At 52.2% G+C, this 11129-nt stretch overlaps 1 protein-coding gene across 1 annotated transcript in view; it reads right to left on the reverse strand.

Annotated features, from left to right (window-relative positions):
• Positions 1 to 10912, reverse strand: part of EXT1 (exostosin glycosyltransferase 1) — a 194590-nt gene extending 183678 nt beyond the window's left edge. Inside the window, exon 1 of the mRNA XM_014965212.1 lies at positions 10802 to 10912. Within this exon, the coding sequence (XP_014820698.1) occupies positions 10802 to 10912 (111 nt within the window). The remainder of the gene's footprint in view (positions 1 to 10801) is intronic.
• Between the last annotated feature and the right edge of the window lie 217 nt (positions 10913 to 11129).

Below are 11129 nucleotides of genomic sequence, written 5' to 3' on the forward strand. Positions count from 1 at the left end.
GACCCCCCGCGCGCCTCACCCGGCCCCCCGCGCGCCGCCCCCGCCCCGGCCCCGCCGCGCTGACCTCATCATCCAGCCACGCAGCCCCGCGCCCCCATTGGCGGGGCGTCACGTCCGGGGGGGGGCGGGGCTTCCGCTGCACCCATTCATAACCCGGCGGGCGGGGGGCGCTGCCGCTGACGCCCCCCCACTCCTACCCCTCATCCCCCCTGTTGGTTCCCGGGGGTCCTGCCCGGCGGCACCGGCACCAGAGCGCCCACCGCCCCCCGGGCCGAGAGCCGGCGAGGCCCGGCCCAGCGCTTGCCGGGGCAGGGGCATCTCCTCCGTCCCGGTCTGGTCGGTCGCCCCCCCCCCGGTGCAGCCCGCAGCCCCCAGCCGGGGGCAGCCCGCTTCGGCCCGGCTTTCTGCTGCCGCCGTGGAGCCTCCCAGGGGGCACGGTTGGGCAGGGAGCGTACCGGGGAGAATGGACCCAGCTCCCCCAAAATGGGGGGAAACCCCAAAAAAAAAGCCAATGAGGAGGCGCCTGGGGATGCGTCCTTGGTGGTGTGGCCGTGGCTGCCATTGCTGCCCTCCCTTCTCCCTGGTGGGGAAGGACGTGGCTCTGCTGCCTGCACCGGTGCTGCTCTCGTATCCGGGGGGCACCCGGTGCTGCCCACCCCGCGGGGACCGGCTGGGGGGCCGTGTGGCCGACACCCCCGGGGAGCAGGCCCTGTGTGCCGCAGGGTGGATCCTCGAGGGCTGGCAGACACCAAGAAACACTGATCAAATGAGTAGGCTGTAGGGAGCTGCCGAAGCCCCTAACCGTCCCTGCGGCTACGCGCTTGTGCTTCGTCCCATCTGCTCCTTGGCATTCGACTCCATCCCCAGCAGCCTGGGTTACTGGGGAGAGCCCGAGTTACTGGGAAGAGCCCTGCTCTCTCCTGCAGACTGGTCTGTGTGGGAAACCTGGGGCAGGCCCCATCTAGAGGGGTGGTGGGAGCACAGCTGGAGCCCCGGCTTGCTCTGGCACACGTGGCACTGGAAGGGGTGATTGCACCGTGGGTGGGTGTACGTCTTCCAGTCCTGCTAGCTCAGCAAAAAAAAAAAAAGCAAGGAAACTGAATGGGACAGGCTTCTAGCTGGTTGCACAAACGCTGGATGTCAAGAAACTGTCCCGTGCTAAAGCCTGTGCCAATGTGCTTTCCCTGCTGCTTGTATCCAGCTTTAAAGCTGTAATGGATTTGCCTTCCTGTGCTGTGATCCCACCTCCCACCCTCCTGCTGCCAGATCCAGAGGTGTCTCACACCAGCTGAGACAGAAACCCTGTCTTGGCCAAAAGCTTCCCCATCCCCATGCTCTTCCACGCCCATCCCAAAAAGTGAGCTGCAGCTCCTCTGGAGTCCTTTCCTCTTCTCCCTACACTTCTGCAGAGCTGAGGAGAAACATAGGATAATGTGCATGAAGACACTGTGCCTCCTCAACGAAAGAGGGGAGACCCCACCAGGGAAGGGCACGTTGCTGACAGTAAATGAGGTTCAGTCTTGTAGTTGGAGCCGAGAGAAGACAGTTTCCTTCCAGAATAATTTGTTGGTAGAGAGGGCTGTTGAAGAAAGGAGGTCTGGGCTTGAGGCAGAAGAAAGGAGTTGAGAATAATAAAAAGTCAGATTCTGAGAAGAAAGTCATATTTATGGCTGGTGCAGATTTGGGTCCAGGGGGCAGAACTTTTGGCCAATGACCCAATAGTTGGGAAGCAGGATTAAATATTAATGTGTTAATTAACCCTGTAATCCTTCCCTGAAACATTTGTCACAGCCCACATAGCAAAACTGGGATGCTGTTCAAGAAAAAAGAGGTCAGCTTCTTGAAAGGTGAACCAAGGCTGCTCACAGAGGCACCTTCTGTCAGGCGCAGGAAGGTGGAATCCCATTACCGTCTGCAAATTAAGCCTCTGGGGACCAGTTTCAAACAGAAAAGGAAGCCTGTGAGCTTTGCTGCCGGTGCCAAGGACGGTAGCTGTTGTGAGCAGATTTTGAGGATGGGGTGCTGATGAGCCTGTGGCACGAAAGTGCTGCTCGCCGCAATGGGGAAGTGTGGGAGGGAAGCAAAAGCTGTTGGGTTCCAGCTGACTGGCCCCACGCCGGAGGTACCCACGCTGCTGCCCGCTTCACCGCGGCAGTGACTGCTTGAGCTTTCAAATACTTGAATCCGGACACAGGCAGCTAGGGGGTCATTTTAGAGCACAGAGAAATAAACCTCTGCAGATCGCTGCCACCAGGCTTTAGCCATAGGATTCCCAGTTGCGGTACGGTTGCTCCAGCCAGACCTGGATCCCGTTGTGTTGGGCAAGACTTAGGGAGGGGCGTGTGTGCCCCAACCCAGGGGAAGAGGGGCTATGGCAATCGGTTGCCTTTTTGAAGACTGCCTTTCTGAAACAGCTATCACCCGCTGTTGGTAATTTTCCTACAAAACAGAAAGAAATCAACCTGTCTCCAGCCCATTTCATCGCTGGAGCCCTGTGGGCAACACGACAGGAATCACACAGCCCGCCTTCGGCTCTCCAGCCGGAGAGTGATCCACAGCCTGGGCTGGTGCTGGAGGCAGAGTGCTCCAGAGATGGCAACCTACCTTCCTCTGCAGTAATAAATCTGCCTGCATCTGCCACCAGGCAGGTGGATGGTGGAGCACAAACCAGCCTATGGTAGAAATTCTTCCTGGAGGAAGGGGAGGATTGGTGGTGAAAGGGTATTTCAATGTGCACACGTGGCAAATGCATGAGTCATAAGCCCCAGGTTTGCTCCGGCCACTGGTGCCTGCTAAGGAGCTGCAGGCTTGCAGGTGGCTTTTGACCCTGGTCCATTACCTTTTGCACTCTTCCAAATAATTTATATCTTCATATGGCTGGCAGTTGTCTGGGAATCTGTCCAAGGCCTCAAATGAAAGGCCAGGAGAGGGAATCGGTTTTCTATTTCTGGCTTTGCAACTTAACACCTGCCCAATCTCTGGCGAGTCACTTGGGGCCGGATTTTTAAAGAGGTGGATTAGTGCGGACTCCTCATTTTGGGTCATTCTTTTGGTGTCCAGCTGTAGCTTTAGAATCACAGAATGGTGGTGGGTTGGAAGGGACCTTTAAAAGTCATCTAGTCCAACCCCCCCTGCAATGAGCAGGGACACTTTCCACTAGATCAGATTGCTCAGAGCCCTGTCCAACCTGACCTTGAATGTTTCCAGGGATGGGGCATCCACCACCTCTCTGGGCAACCTGTTCCAGTATTTCACCATTACCCCTCATCCTATCGCTCAAGGTCCTTATAAAACATTTGTCCCCATCTTTCCTTTGGCTGCCCACTTAAGTACTGAAAGGCCCGAATAAGTTGTCCCTGCAGCTTACTCTTCTCCAGGCTAAACAACCCCAAGTCCCTCAGCCTGTCCTGTAGGAGAGGTGCTCCATCCCTCTGATCACTTTTGTGGCCCTCCTCTGTACCTGCTCCAACAGGTCCATGTCTTTCCTGTGCTGAGGGCTCCAGAGCTGGACACTACTTCAGATGGGGTCTCACTAGAGCAGAATAGAGGGGCAGAATCACCTCCCTCGACCTGCTGGCCACACTGCTTTGAAGCAGCCCAGGATATGGTTGACTTTCTGGGCTCTGAGTGCGCACTGTCAGCTCATGTCCGCTTTTCATCCTCCAGTACCCCCAAGTCCTTCTCAGGAGGGCTGCTCTCAATCCCTTCATCCCCCAGCCTGTACTGATAACACGGGTTGCCCCAACCCAGGTGCAGGACACTGCACTTGGCCTTGTTGAATCTCACAAGGTTCACGTGGGCCCACTTCATGAGTTTGCCCAGGTCCCTCTGGCTGGCATCCCATCCCTCAGACACATCAACTGTACCACTCAGCTTGGTGTCATTCGCGAACTCACTGAGGGTGCACTTCAGATGCCTCTAAAATTTAAATCCTCTGAGTTCCCTACGTAGCTGCCACCTAACTCTGGAGGAGCATGAAGTCCATGGTATCTTCCACTTTTTATGTGAAAAATTTCCTACTGCTTTGCACACTTGGATGCACCTTAGTTTTGATGATGTTGAGTAATGCCCTTGACTGACCCACTGGGCATTCCTCCATCTGCTTTGCCTATAGGGTCCAAGCCTGGCCCTCAAAACATGCTTCTTGTATTGAAATCCACATAAAACATAAGAGAAAATGCTGTCACATACTCACCTGTCCCTAACCTCCTTGTTTTTTTAATCTGGTAACTCTGTGGTTGAAGCGTTTGCATAAGCAGGAGACTTAGAATCACCCTCGTGCCTTCCAGGAGAGCATCCTCCCAGAGTGGGTGGAGCGGGACTCCCCTCATGAGACCAGCTTTGTTTGGGAACTACCTGGGGTAATCACTCTATTAGATTACCTGTGGGCCTCGGATTTCCAGCTAAATGGGCTTGATAATGCTTTCCTGGCTAATAGGACAGCCCGAGCGCTGATTTATCACCGTTGTCAAGTGTGTCATGATCCTAGGGAGAAAAGCAGCATAAAAACACAGCACAGCTAAGATGTTTGGAAGGGCTTGGTGACAGGCACATGTACGGTTAAAAAAATGTTACCCTGTTGCTTAATTAGCTCAAGCTGCGATTCTTTGTGCCGTGGACTCACTTTTTCATGGCTAAGTGCAGCAAGGATTTCCAAAGAATTAAGCAAAACCTTGCAGAGCCAGTGGCCTGGAGCTCCAGGCTTGGCTCTATATTTCCAAGCCTAAAATAAAGGCAGCCCGATTTCCCCAGATGCCAAGTCCACCTAGATCCCACGCAGATTGAAGAGTGCTTTTAGCAGAAGTCCTCACCTGAAGGCTGCAGGAGAGGCACCGACTCCTGTGTGATGTTTGCCCACCTTCTGGTGGGAGCTGAGAAGGTCGCTGGGAGGCAAAGTCAATGCTCTCCTTTTATTCAGTAGTCAAAGGTGTCAGATTATATTTTGGAAAGCAGTTTTTGCAGTCCACTCCCCAATCTGTATGGATTTAAGGCTGGCTCACAAACTGTCTCTGCCTTCAAATAGCCCTTGCCCAGGGTTGTGTTGCTTTATCAAAAACAAAAGGAAGAGGGGGAAAAAAGGAAGGGAAAGGCCGAAAGGAAAGGCTGAGCTTGGAGCAAATTAAAGTGATCTTTGCTCCACAAATTAATACTAACACTATGGTTGTTTATCACATCTCGTTAAAATCACATGGGAATAAAAATACCAACTCTTATCCCTTCAAATAGCTGAGATGTAACTGTTTGAGCTTCGGCATTGCAACAGCTGTTTCTCATGTCCTCGGAAATAATTGGTTGTTACAGAGGCTACTTAAATGTGAGAAAATCACTGTGGTTTTATAATTAGTTTATTTTTAAGGAAAAACATAACTGACCTTTGCTAATAAGGTGAGGGTTTCAGGTGGGATGGAGGGATAGCAGTGTAGGCACACGATTTACCATGAAATTAAACAGATAGTAAAACCAGAGGCTTATAAATATTAAGATCTTAATCTCACAGTATAGCTGTGTTGGGGAAGGCCGGAGACAAATAAGGCTTTGCCTGAAACTCACTGGAGGGTCGGGGCCCCGGTGTGCTGCGTCGCGGAGCAGGATGACTGTGCTGAGAGGGTATAAATATGAGCAGCTGGCTCTGACAGCAGCATTGTAGGAGACTCATTAGGGGACTTAGGCACTCTGTGGCTATTTTAAGTACATAAATTCGTAAAAATCTCTCTTTGGGTGCAGCGTAATTCAGAAACACCTTAAATCCACAAACATCTAATGTGGTGGGACTGAGAGAGCTCCCTGGCTGCCTGAGTGTCTGCTGTCAGGCGTGACCAGCATTGCAGATGGCTTGGGAGCCACCAGCAGCAAGGTCTCACACCTGGCTCCCCCTGCACAGAACTGGTGGCCTGCTTCCCCACCTGGGTTTAACTTTTCCCCTGATACCCTGCAGGAAGACACTTAGCAGCCGCTCTGGGGAAGGACCTCCGCTGGTTTGCAGCAGCCTTCTGGGCAGGAGGGTTAGCAAAGAGGGAGATGACATGGGATGTGGGTGGCCGAGAGAGCAGCCAGGCAGCAGCTCAGCATCCCACCAGCGGCCCCGCAGGGGTGCTGCGCCGTGGGTTAAATCTCCACTCCTCATTTTGGGAAAGAACAGGCAAACGCGGCTCGCGACTGAGTTCGTGGCTGGGAGTCCCCAAGGAGGGGAAAGGGAGGCATTTAACAACTTGCACGCAGCACGACCCTATCCCTGGTATTTCATAAGGGCTTTTTTTAATTAACGCTCTGCCTCTCTCCTCGCCTGTCCTTGGCTTTTGCTGGCCGTTCCCTCCCCTTCTGGGCTGGTGGCTTGTGCCGCCTGCGAGGTGCCTGCACGTGGCCAGCTGGGCTCTGGCCCGTGGCCTCACTGGGACACAGGGTCGACTCGAAGGGCTCCTCAGTCACGAGCCATGGGGCTCTCTCCTGTAGCATGTCCTTCCTCTGTGGGCTGCCTTATACAAGCTGTTCCCGGCACAGGCAGGCTGGCGGAGGGAGCTGTGGCTCTTTGGAGGGTGCTATCCCCGAGAGCGCCGGCAGTCTCCTAGCAGAGCCTACTTATTGGTGCTTCTTCCTTCAAGGAGTAATAACTTCCAGATTTACTCCCTTTCTAACTGAGCATCTTTCCAAGTGGGTGTAGAACTATTTAAATAGCTCCTGTGGAGGTGGGATGAGAAATTGCTCTTATTCCGTAGTCTGCAATCAGCACCAAACAAGCACTTTTCTCCACTGCACACACAAACAGGCAAGCATCTGCCAGCAGCCTCAGCACTTCAGATCTGGTTTTCTGCTCGCTGGTGTAAGACACGAGGAATTCCAGTGACATCAACGGCGTTTCAACAGTGTAGTCGTTATTTGATTTTATTTTCAATCTGGTTACATCTCCATATTTCTTTTACTCCAGGGACTCCTCAGTGGAGGGAAACCCCCCTGCGGCACATGGGCAGTGCAGACCCGCTGCAGCCCTTGCTGCCTGGCAGAGCTGGGCCACGGTGTGGTTCTGCACAGCCCTCCAGCTGGGCTTTGGAAGGGTAAAGGAACAGCTCTGTGAGCCACTGCTTCTCAGACAGCCAAACACATCCTCCTGCACCAGCGAGAGGAGCTTGCAGCATCATGGAGGAGGTGGAGGCTGCGGGTGTCCTGGGGTACCTTCCTGGGCACCTCTTTGCTTTGCCAGGTCCCCTGCAGGAACAGCCTCAAACCCACGGGCTGGTTGCTGGAGTAGAACAGACCCCCATGAAGAGCAAATGTAAAGAGCAGAAGGCCCCAAACTCATCCCTGCTCAGACAGAGCAGAAACATGGTGGGGAGCAAAGAGAACAAACAAGCCCTGGGCCTCCAGAGGTGGTGGAGTCAGAGGAGAACTGGCCTGTGGTGGTTTACAGAGAGAGACCATGCCTGTACCAAAGGGAAGTGCAGCCACTCACCCTGGCAAACCCCAATAAAAGTTTGGGTCGTTGCTGAGTCAGTTCTGTAGCTGGCGATGTGTGGTATTTTCGTACACTGCTTTTTTTCCTTTTGGTGCAAACATGGGTGGCAATCTGATTAGCTTATGATTCATGATTTGGCTAATGTCCCTACTTCCCCCAGTCCCCACCTGTTCAAATAACTACTACTGTAATGTAGGCTGTTAACTTGAAATAACTTTTCCAAACCCTTTTGTAAATGAGCTCTAGAAGCTGCTTTGAGTCTCGTCTGCGGACAGAAGTTGTAATAATTTAATATCCATGCTTTTAAAACCAACTCAACCTGGTGCAAAACTCTGTGCGGGCATTTAGGGAGAAACACGTTCAGTTCAAGCTGTTCCTAATCAACTAACGTGGTGATCAGACATGCTGTTCTGGGAGAGCCTGGTTTCCAGCCCCTGCTGCTCGGCGCTACTTCTAGCCAAAGGCCACCCCCTCCCCAGCTCTGCTCACAGAAATACTGCTCCTCACCCAGTCCCGACAGCAGGAGCTGGGTGAGAGAACCCTCCCGTTCAAGGAGTCTCAGCTGACCTGGAATATTGTGCTGGAGTAGGGCAAGGAGAGGCTGCTCTGGGCAGTTTGAGTACCAGACCTCAGCAGAGCGGAGGGAAAGCCTACATGAGCGGCCGTGGTGGGTTGAGGCTGGTGACTTGGGCCAGCTCAGCTACTGTCACATCAGCGAGCCTGACACTGCACCTTTGGTCACCCGGTCCCCTGCCCACCACCTCATCGCTGCGGGTACACCGGCTTGAGCGAGTTACACCAGTAGCTCCGTGCGCCCTTTGCACCAATTTAAACAGATCAATCAGGCTCGGGGCAACTTCCCAAAAAAACCTAAATTGTGTAAGCAATCAAAAAAAAAAAAAAGGAAAAAAAGGAAATATTCAGCTACTGTCACATCAGCGAGCCTGACACTGCACCTTTGGTCACCCGGTCCCCTGCCCACCACCTCATCGCTGCGGGTACACCGGCTTGAGCGAGTTACACCAGTAGCTCCGTGCGCCCTTTGCACCAATTTAAACAGATCAATCAGGCTCGGGGCAACTTCCCAAAAAAACCTAAATTGTGTAAGCAATCAAAAAAAAAAAAAAGGAAAAAAAGGAAATATGGTACTGAACTCTCCAGAGGAATGGTTTATTCTGTTCCCCAGCTGGCCGAGATATTGCAATGGAAAGTTTAGAGAATTTTGAAGCCCACATGCATTTCAGCCTCTGTGCTTACACCCTTGTGAAGACCATTAGACAAATCCTGACCTTGCCCAGTCCTCTTCTCACCACGCTTTCCTCTGCATTCACCTCCCTCGTTCCTCAACCGCTGCTTTGGGGCACCGTCGTGTTGAGCTCTCGCATCCTCCATTGCAACAGATGTCTAATCCTTCTCCTGTAAATTCTCCTCCCCCAGCGGCTGGTCGGGCTATGCACGCAGCATCCCACGCCGTGGGCAGGATGCAGAACCTCTGGACACCCCCTAAAACCAGCCCAAAGGCAGGGGGGAGAGGAGCAATCGTGCGACCATCCTGCTGCAGTCAGGATCCAGGTTTTGCACCAGGGGAGGCAGATGCTTTGCCTGTGGGTAAATGCAGTGGGTTCATCAAGGAAGTGCCTCTCCATAGGTGGTGGTGCTAATTTCACCCCTGGCAAACAGCATTAATATAATACATCAAGCTGGCTGCATTAATAGCAAACCAAGGGAAAGGATTTGCTATACATGCTAGCTACTTTTCAAATGCAAATGTCTGTTTTAAATCAGATTAAGACAGAAGGAAGCCTAGAGAATGCCAATAATTAATACATGATACAGGAATAAACATCCAGGGCATCAAAAGGTAAAGCACAATCACAAAGATGAAAGTAATCCATCTTCTCCACACAGCCTGCTCTGCTGCACGGAATAAGTGGGTGTGAGTCCCCGTTCCCACTGGTAGGTGGTGAGTGTAAACTCAGAGCAGCTGCTGAGGAAATAAGAAGAATCCTTAAGCCCAGCTGGGGCAGTGGAGAATCCCTGGGCTGGGCTGGACTGGGTTTGGCTCAGCTCTCCAGACTCCCTGGATTTTGTGAGCCGTGCTGCTGCAGAGAGGGAGCATTCAGCAGTTACTTCTATTATTGGCATGACCTCGGTCCCATCAGAGTGTGCACTTCTAGCTTCTGTGGCTTTAAGCCAGTGAGAAAGGTGGTGTTTGGGATCCCCACTGAGCCATGAGTGGACCTCAGAAATATTTTGCCCTGGCTTCCCTGCCTTCTTTTACACACATAAAAAGCATCCTGGCTTCTCCCCTCACTGCCCCAGACCTGCATGTTGAGTTACAGTTGAGGTTACAGCATGATGTATCTCATCTACCTTTAACCTTAAAAAAGAAGTAGGAAAGCTGAGGGAAAATGTTAAGAGACTCTATCCCCCTTCCATATTTCTTACCCTTCACACACTGCTGGCGCTGGACCCCCAGCAGTGCCCTTTGGTTTTACTTCCTTCTTCAGCTGAAGCCCTTACTTCAGCTTAATTAAGTTTGCATAAGGCACCACGCTGTAGCGGGCCTTGCATATCGATTGTATCAGGAGATAAGCAGACAGGCCTGACTCGCACGCAGCCCATGCATGCGGGAAGGGAGCTTCTCCCAAGGCAGATAAACAGGGCTGATAGTGTTTGAAAGCTGCTGCTCAGTGGTGAGCTCCATCAGAGAAGCCGTGTGGCTGCTGGTTTCACTGACTGCTCTGTGTGCCGGTCCCTGGATTCGGAGGGTACTTATCTCACCAAGCGGTTCTTTATTTTCAGCCCTAGATCTTAGGAAAGAAGGAGAAGTTTCTTCTCAGACCTCTTAGGAATTGTGTTGCTGACTTAGAAGGTTGCCAAGTGTCCCCAAATCAAAACATAAGGCTTAAAAGTTCAATTATAGAATCACAGAATGGTTTGGGTTAGAAGGGACCTTAAAATATCGTCTAGTCCAAACCCCTGCACTAGAGCAGGTTGCTCAAAAGCTCAAAACCCTGTCCAACCTGACGTTGAGCACTTCCAGGGATGGGGCATCTACCAGCTTCTCTGGACACCTTGTTCCAGTGTCTCACCACCCTCATTGCAAAAAAATTCTTCCTTATATCTAATCTAAATATACCCGCTTTCAGTTTAAAAGCTTTGTCCCTTCTTCTGTCGCTACAGGCCCTGGTTAGATCTCTGTCTTTCTTAGAAGCACTCTTTAGGTACTGGAAGGCTGCGATAAGGTCTCCCTAGAGTCTCCTCCAGGCTGAACAACCCCAACTCCCTCAGCTTGTCCTCGTAGGAGAGGTGCTCCAGCCCCCTGTTCATTCTTGTGACCCTCCTCTAGACCTGCTCCAACAGGTCCATGTCTTTGATGTGCTGGAAGCCCCAGAGCTGGATGCAGTTCTCCAGGTGGGGTCTCACCAGAGGAGCGTAGAGGGGCTGAATCAGATCCTGCATCACCTGCTGGCCATACTTCTTCTTATGCAGCCCAGGATAAGATTCGCTTTGGCTCACTTTGCCAGCTTGTAGTCATTGCAAATTATTATGAACTGAACAGTAAGGATATTCTGGGCTCCTCTCTCCTGATTTATTATCATCTTCATATCTACAAAATTCCCTGGCTGGCCCTTGGAAGCCCAGAACACACTCTTTTAAAAATAACCTCAAAAAAATA

The sequence above is a fragment of the Calidris pugnax genome, unplaced genomic scaffold (assembly GCF_001431845.1).
Source record: "Calidris pugnax isolate Ruff unplaced genomic scaffold, ASM143184v1 scaffold41, whole genome shotgun sequence".
Lineage (NCBI taxonomy): Eukaryota > Metazoa > Chordata > Aves > Charadriiformes > Scolopacidae > Calidris > Calidris pugnax.